Source organism: Archocentrus centrarchus, chromosome 21 (assembly GCF_007364275.1).
Source record: "Archocentrus centrarchus isolate MPI-CPG fArcCen1 chromosome 21, fArcCen1, whole genome shotgun sequence".
In the NCBI taxonomy this organism is placed as follows: domain Eukaryota; kingdom Metazoa; phylum Chordata; class Actinopteri; order Cichliformes; family Cichlidae; genus Archocentrus; species Archocentrus centrarchus.
The window spans coordinates 11,827,089-11,834,582 of record NC_044366.1 but is presented as its reverse complement, the minus strand read 5'-3'; the positions used below and the strand labels follow the sequence as shown (position 1 = coordinate 11,834,582).

At 43.0% G+C, this 7,494-nt stretch overlaps 1 protein-coding gene across 1 annotated transcript; it reads left to right on the top strand.

Annotated features, from left to right (window-relative positions):
- Nucleotides 1-1,025: 1,025 nt before the first annotated feature.
- On the top strand, nucleotides 1,026-5,587 carry LOC115800733 (frizzled-7-A-like). The gene has a single exon (XM_030758233.1). The coding sequence runs from the start codon at nucleotides 1,476-1,478 to the stop codon at nucleotides 3,183-3,185; it is 1,710 nt and encodes a 569-aa protein (XP_030614093.1). The 5' UTR covers nucleotides 1,026-1,475; the 3' UTR covers nucleotides 3,186-5,587.
- Nucleotides 5,588-7,494: the final 1,907 nt, after the last annotated feature.

Genomic DNA, 7,494 nt, shown 5'->3' with positions numbered 1-7,494 from the left:
TTAAGACGCTAGGTTTTTCGTAAAGTTTTTTTTTTCTCTTCATGGTTTGCTCACTATGCTGCAGAGTGTTTACATGTCCTGCACACAGTGAGTGGCTGTGTGTAAAGATGGTGTGGGGCGATGGGGAGAGCTCGGTTTTACAGCTGCACACTCAAAGAAACAACTTTGTGACATGAACAGAGAAAACTGCATTAAAAAGTCTGTTTAATAAAACATAAAAAAGAAAAATCAAGTTCTCTCTTACACAGCTGGAGCTGGAGCCTGTACAAAGATGGGCAACTGGACTTTATTTGTATTTATTTTGTTTAATTTCTACTTATTAAGCTTCTTATTGTATTATATTTAGATTTGTGTTAATTGACCTCTTTATTTTATTTAAGTTCACTTTTTTTTGCTTCTGCTTTGTGTAATTGTTACTGTACTGAGCTATTGCATTCATTTTACTGTGCTATTTTACTTTATTTGAGTTTCTTATAGCCTTGCTTAATGTTCTGGCTGCTGAAACAAAATAATTTTGCAACTTTTGGGATAAATGAAATATATCTTGTCTTTTGTTATTCTGCTTTACAGCCTAGTTTTAAAAAAAAAAGAAGGCTTCCATATGTGTGTCTGTGTGTGTAAAATGCATGCCCATAAGCCATTCAATAAAATGTGATAAAAAGAAATACAAACTGATTCTTATGTTTAGGATTTACCTACCTGTTTTCTTTTTCAGAACTAAACAAAAACTATGCCCATTCAGTTATTATTGCTAAGACACAATTACTGGCGAGAAGGTCTGAAAATCTAGCCAGAAAAACTAGATTAATTGGGTATTATTTGTTAAAATCTCTGGTGTAATGTAATTACTGTAACATATTTTCCTGTGGTGGGGAAGTAACGGCCAATCGGGAACGAGTCCTGTAGGAAAACAAACGCTGTGATTGGCCGAGACGCTACAGCGGTTTCAAGGCGCCCCGTGCTCCGCCGGAGGGGAGGGGATCCGCTGAATGGAATGGGCGCCTGGAAACCGGAGGAATCTGCACAGAGTGAGGAGCGCGAGCCTCCGGACTTCCAACCGCTCAGCATGCGAAGTGACTCTACGCGAACTGAAGTCGACAAACAGTGGAAATATTAGGCATTTACGCTTTTATCCTGCATCATCATCACTACTCATAAAGGTTAAGAACGCTGGAATTAGCTGGATTGCATTGTTGGAAGAAAACTGGACTTTTGAGCGGGCCGGGAGCGAAGAGTGGAGTGCTTGGAGTCACTTACAAAGACTATTAAGAAGTCATGACATGACGAATGCTTCTCTTGGATTTATCTTCATTAAACACGGGAGAAAAGTCGATTACAAACATTTTAACTTAAATTATTCGGACTGCTAGTTAAGTATTGGGACATTTATTGAAAATTTCTTCCCATTTTCCACCATTTTTAAGTCGCCCTACTTGGATCAAAGTTTTTCCTTCCCTCCCCCCTCCTCCTCAACTATGGCGGCGGCCAGGTTCACCACTGGCTCCGTGTTTCTGCGGATCATGTGGCTGCTGTGCGGGCTTTCTTTTTTCTCACCCGCTTCTGCCCAGCATTACAACAGTGAGAGTGGAATATCCGTCCCAGAACACGGCTTTTGCCAGCCCATCTCCATCCCGCTCTGCACCGACATCGCCTACAACCAGACCATCATGCCGAACCTTTTGGGCCACACGAACCAGGAGGACGCCGGTCTTGAGGTGCACCAGTTCTACCCGCTCGTAAAGGTCCAGTGCTCTGCAGATCTGAAGTTCTTCCTCTGCTCCATGTATGCTCCGGTGTGTACGGTGCTAGAGCAGGCCATCCCCCCGTGTCGGTCCCTGTGTGAGCGGGCACGGCAGGGATGTGAAGCGCTAATGAATAAATTCGGCTTCCAGTGGCCGGAACGGCTCCGCTGCGAGGCTTTCCCCGTCCACGGAGCTGGGGATATCTGCGTCGGCCAGAACACATCCGAACCGGGAACCCCGTCCTCCTCGTCTTCTCCCTACGCACCCGAGCCCATAACCCTCCCCCCGTTCATGGGAAGACCGAACCAGCGCCCGTCACAATCAAACCAGTACCACCAGTTCTCCTGCCCGCTGCAGCTGGAGGTGCCCCCCTACTTGGGCTACAGATTCATGGGGGTCAAAGACTGCGGAGCCCCCTGCGAGCCCACCAGACAAAGCGGGATCATGTACTTCCGAGAGGATGAGGTGAAGTTCGGCCGGCTTTGGGTCGGGATCTGGTCTATCTTGTGTTGTGTGAGCACCTTATTCACGGTGCTTACCTACCTAGTGGACATGAGGCGGTTCCGATACCCCGAGCGGCCCATTATCTTTCTCTCTGGCTGTTATTTTATGGTGGCCGTAGCCTACGCCGCAGGGTTTTTCCTAGAAGACCAGGTAGTTTGCGTGGATAAATTCAAGTCGGAAGGCTACAGGACAGTGGCTCAGGGGACCAAAAAGGAGGGCTGCACCATCCTCTTCATGGTGTTGTACTTCTTCGGCATGGCCAGCTCCATCTGGTGGGTGATTTTGTCCCTGACCTGGTTCCTTTCTGCCGGGATGAAATGGGGCCACGAAGCGATTGAAGCCAACTCCCAGTATTTCCACCTAGCTGCGTGGGCTGTCCCGGCCATCAAAACCATCACCATCCTCGCCGTGGGCCAGGTGGACGGGGATATCCTCACAGGGGTGTGTTTTGTGGGGATCTTCAACGTGGACGCCCTCCGCGGTTTCGTTCTGGCCCCCCTTTTCGTCTACCTGTTCATCGGCACGTCCTTCCTCCTGGCCGGTTTCGTGTCTCTGTTCCGGATCCGCACCATCATGAAGCACGACGGCACCAAGACGGAGAAGTTGGAGAAGCTCATGGTGCGGATCGGCGTCTTTAGCGTCCTCTACACCGTACCGGCCACCATAGTGATCGCCTGTTACTTCTACGAGCAGGCCTTCAGGGAGCACTGGGAGCGGACCTGGCACATGGAGACCTGCAAGCACTTCGCCGTGCCCTGCCCGGTACGCGACTTCGCCTCCATGACCCCGGACTTCACTGTGTTCATGATCAAATACCTGATGACCATGATAGTCGGGATCACCTCCGGTTTCTGGGTCTGGTCCGGGAAGACGCTTCAGTCGTGGCGGCGGTTCTACAAGCGGCTCAGTAACGGCAGCCACGGAGAGACGACGGTGTGAAGTTTGGAGCAACTGTTACCTGAGAATGAGGTCGAATAGCTTTCATTTTAACACAATTATGGATGTATTTTTGATCACATTTTTCTGTTACGAGGTTGTGGCAGCAGTCCAAGCTTCTGGACACAACCAAACTTTTATATGTGCCACAAAAGGTGGTTGAAATTTCAATATACTACTACTTTTTTCTGCCCACAGTCTTTGCTTTTGCATATCTTTTTTTAATTTTTGGATTTAAACCTAAATGATCATAATGGTTACTGGACTGTAATGCCAGACTTGTTATGAAACTCCCTGCATATTATCAATTATATCCATGTATTACTATTTGAATGTACTTCCTACCAGCTCTTTTGAGAGTTTGTCACAGAAAAGACTGCAGACTGCAGCAGAAAAGGTCAAAGGTTACATCCCTCCAACAGCCACACCTCCTCTGACTGTGAATTCAACACTTGGGGCGTTTTAAGTTACTCTGCTTTTAGGTAAAGACTGAAAAGCTTTAACACACGTTAGATTTTGCAGAGTACAATCTGTTTTTTGTCCACCAGCTTTGCCATTATGTGCCAAGTGGCTGTACACAAATCAAACCTTTTTCTTCAAAAAAAAAAAAGCTGAAATATTTTCTCCTGTATTGAATGTTCACTCCGGAGGTGAATGAAGTTTTTATGTATTTGGTTTGCACATCTATCCTAAGTGTTAAACAATATGACTGTTACACTACAGATTGACCTGGATCTAACATTTAGAGAGACCACACACACATACACCTCCACTCTCTGTAATTAAGACACACCAACTCATTGTTTGTCTCTGTGTGTGGTCTCCTATCAAAAGGACTTTTTTTTTTTTTTAATCCTTTAAGACACCCAAAGCAGCATTTCAAACCATCTAGGTTTAATCCAAATGGCTGCTCTGGGTTTTTAATGTTATTTCATCCTGGATTAAGATGACTGTAGACACTCACGCCTGTATTCTTGTAATTTAACTTGAAGTGTTTCAAGGGTTCTCTTTTCCAAGCAGACTGAATATTTTGGAGCTTTTGTTGAAGAGTTATTTTAGTATCTTTGCTGCCTTGCAAAAGTCTTCAAAACACAGCGAAACAGAGTTTTTTTGTTTGTTTGTTTGTTTTTTCTGCATCGGGAAGGGAAGGTAGCGGAGGGTCAAAAGGACAAAGCCAGTTGGGAGTTCAGCAGTGTTGAATCTAAGGGCAGTTAAAACAGGTCAACTTTTATATTTTTAAGTAACATGCACTCTTGTCATACAGTAGTAGGGAAACTAAATGCTGTTACTATTGAAATTAAGTATTTTAAGGACTGACGATGTTTGTGGTATTGAAATTTAAAACACTTTTAAGTGAATAAATAAATGGTCAGTGGCGCCGGCAGGACTTAAATCACACCACACAGGTTAGGATTAGGTCCGCATCATAATCAGAAGGATCGTAACTGCTCACAGCAATTTGCTTTTTTATTTTTGTGTGCTCGTTTCTAAGGTACTTATTTGCTTGCGAACACACAAAACAAGCAAAATCCAACGTTGTAAAATGAGCAGTTTAGCATCAGCACTGAGACATTAATACCAATTATTGGTCTTCTGATGCATCACCTCAGCGAGGATGCAGCTAAAACTGCAGACTCTGCAGTGGTTCAGATTGTGTCTTCAAGATAGTGAAAGGATTACAGCTGCTGGCACCTCTGTAACTGGTGACAAGAGTAATAAAGTTATCAGTGACTTGCTCTGTGCATTGGTCGAATGAGAAAATGACCTCTCAGACTAAGTAATGAAATCAGTTGGAGCCATTGTGGGGAAGCAGAAAAACATGTTTTCACCCTGAGGCAGCTGTGAGGCAGCAGACCAGTCAGTGCCTGAAGCTTTTGTTTCTAGCCATGCAGAATATTTTGTCTGCATAGGTAACACACATAAGTAAAGAACGGGACCGCCCCAGCGATGAGCACGACTCGCACTACAGAACTGGTATTGGTACTGTGTCCTGAATCCTTGTGTAATGATAATAATACTAAAACTACATGCTTTGTACCAGCCTTCATATTATACGTTTAAAGCAGTGTGTATATAGGAAATGCCAATGTTCCCATGTGAATTTACTACATACCTCAAAGCCTGGGTACAATTTGTTTGTAGGTCTGAGTTAGGAAATGTTTCAGTTCACTCATCACCTGACAAGGCTGAGCAGGTCTGTGTTACCAGGCAGACCGCACTGTTTGTGTTTCAGAAGGAATACAAGTGTTTTTATCACAACATATGCAAAGTACCAAGTAAACACAGACTGACTTTTTTTAAAAGCATAATGTATTTATGGCGGGTACTCATTTTTTGTCTTTTATACTTTTTTTTTTTTTTTAATGAGATATGCCTGATGTACGTGTACAGTTTGAATAAAAATTGATAAAGTTTGTAATCTGTTGACCCCCTGTGATTTGTTTTTGTTTTAGCTTCTTAGACACTTAAGTAGAGCATCTTGTTTTGACTCATATTTTCACTGAATTAGTTTTATTGTTAAAGCTTCAAGGAGAATTTACAGAGCATTAAATCCAGGGACACAGCAGGTGATCCAGACTTACACCTCAGTTCAATTCATTACCGACTTCATGCTCACACCAGTATGTCTGACAAAACTCACAGCCCCAAACTCTGCATCAGAGTCAACCCTGCATCACCCTGCAACCCTGTTTTTCTGCATAAGAAAAATCTGGTGTCCGCTGTTTATTGATTGAATGTGAACGAGAAATATTTTATTTAATCTACATTTGAGACATTCTTTTGTTATTCAATAGGGCCTTCATGCCATGAGTGCTCAAGCACTAATAATAATCATACACATAATATTAAAAATATATTATCTGGGTGATGCCTTTCTGCCACATAGATGCATAGAAGGTGATAGCATGTGGTATGAAAGATTTCCTGTCCCTGTGGCAACAGAACTAAAACAGTGTGTTAGAGAAGGCCAAAAAAAAAAAAAAACAGGAAATCATAGATGTCAGTTAATTAACCCAATAAAGACTCAGTCTAGATGTGTGTGTTCACCTATCAAAACCCCTGTATACCTGTCCTAAACTACAAACTGTATCTGTATTATTAACCTTCAAGTTACTGAGTGAACTTTTTACATGACCTCTGCTGTATGTGCCTCTGCTTTGGACATAAAACGCACTATTTTTATGGATCCAAATGAGATAATTAAAATACCTGACTGGCAGCTACTTCCAAGATAGCTGTTCTTTTTTTTTTTTTACATGTTGAACATATGTACGTTCATTAGATAAGTTTCTATCATACACTGTAAGCTTATGTTTTCCCATCTTTTCATAGTTGATTCTTATGATGATTATTTCACCTTTCTTCATCCATCCATCCATTTTCTTCTGCTTATCCAATTCAGGGTCAGGGGGCTGGAGCCTATACCAGCTGTCACAGGGCATGAGGCACAGTACACCCTGGACAGGTCACCAGTCTGTGCTAACACAGAGAGACAGACAACCATTCACACTCACATTCATGCCTATGGGCAATTCAGAATCACCAATTTACCTAACCCCACTAATTGCACATGTTTGGGCTGGTGGAGAACGCCAGAGTACCTGGAGAGAACCCACACAGACGCAGGGTGTGGGGCAAACTCTGGCCAGATGATGGATTTGAACCTAGGACCCTCTTGCTGTGATGCAACAGTGCTGTGTCCTTTCTTCATCATGTAACAATTGAATAAATCAGAAAAACAGTCTATAGAGAAAATTTAATAGGATACATTAAATGAGAGCTTTTCCAGTTGCACTAAATGTATTTAAGGTCTCTGTCTAGGTGGGACATGCAGAAATGTACTTTCATCAGTTACCCAGAATATTATCAGATGTGCAAAAGTCTTGAGCCACCTCTCATTTCTTTATGTTTCACTTCCAAGAAGCCAGACTCTTGTGTAATCTTTAAAAGTGGTCTTGACCAATAGTTTTCCAGGCTTTCTGAAGGTCGTTCTTTAGACATTGGCTGCTTTTCACAAATTTTCAATCCAGTCCTTGTACTTGACAATTTTCAGAGGAATGTTTTTGGTTTGTTAAGCCACTAAACACTGACCTATGATTCATTTAAAGAAAAGGCACCTACTCAAGCGATGACCCAGTGCTGTGTGATGAATCCAAATTTGAAATGTCTGAATCAAATCATGAGTATGTACAGACAAGGTCAGGAAAGTGGTACAGCAGTGAGTTTCTATGGCCATCTGCAAAACATGGTGGAGGCTCTGTAATGGTTTGGGGCTGCATTTCAGCCAGTGGTGTTGGAGATCTTGTCAAAA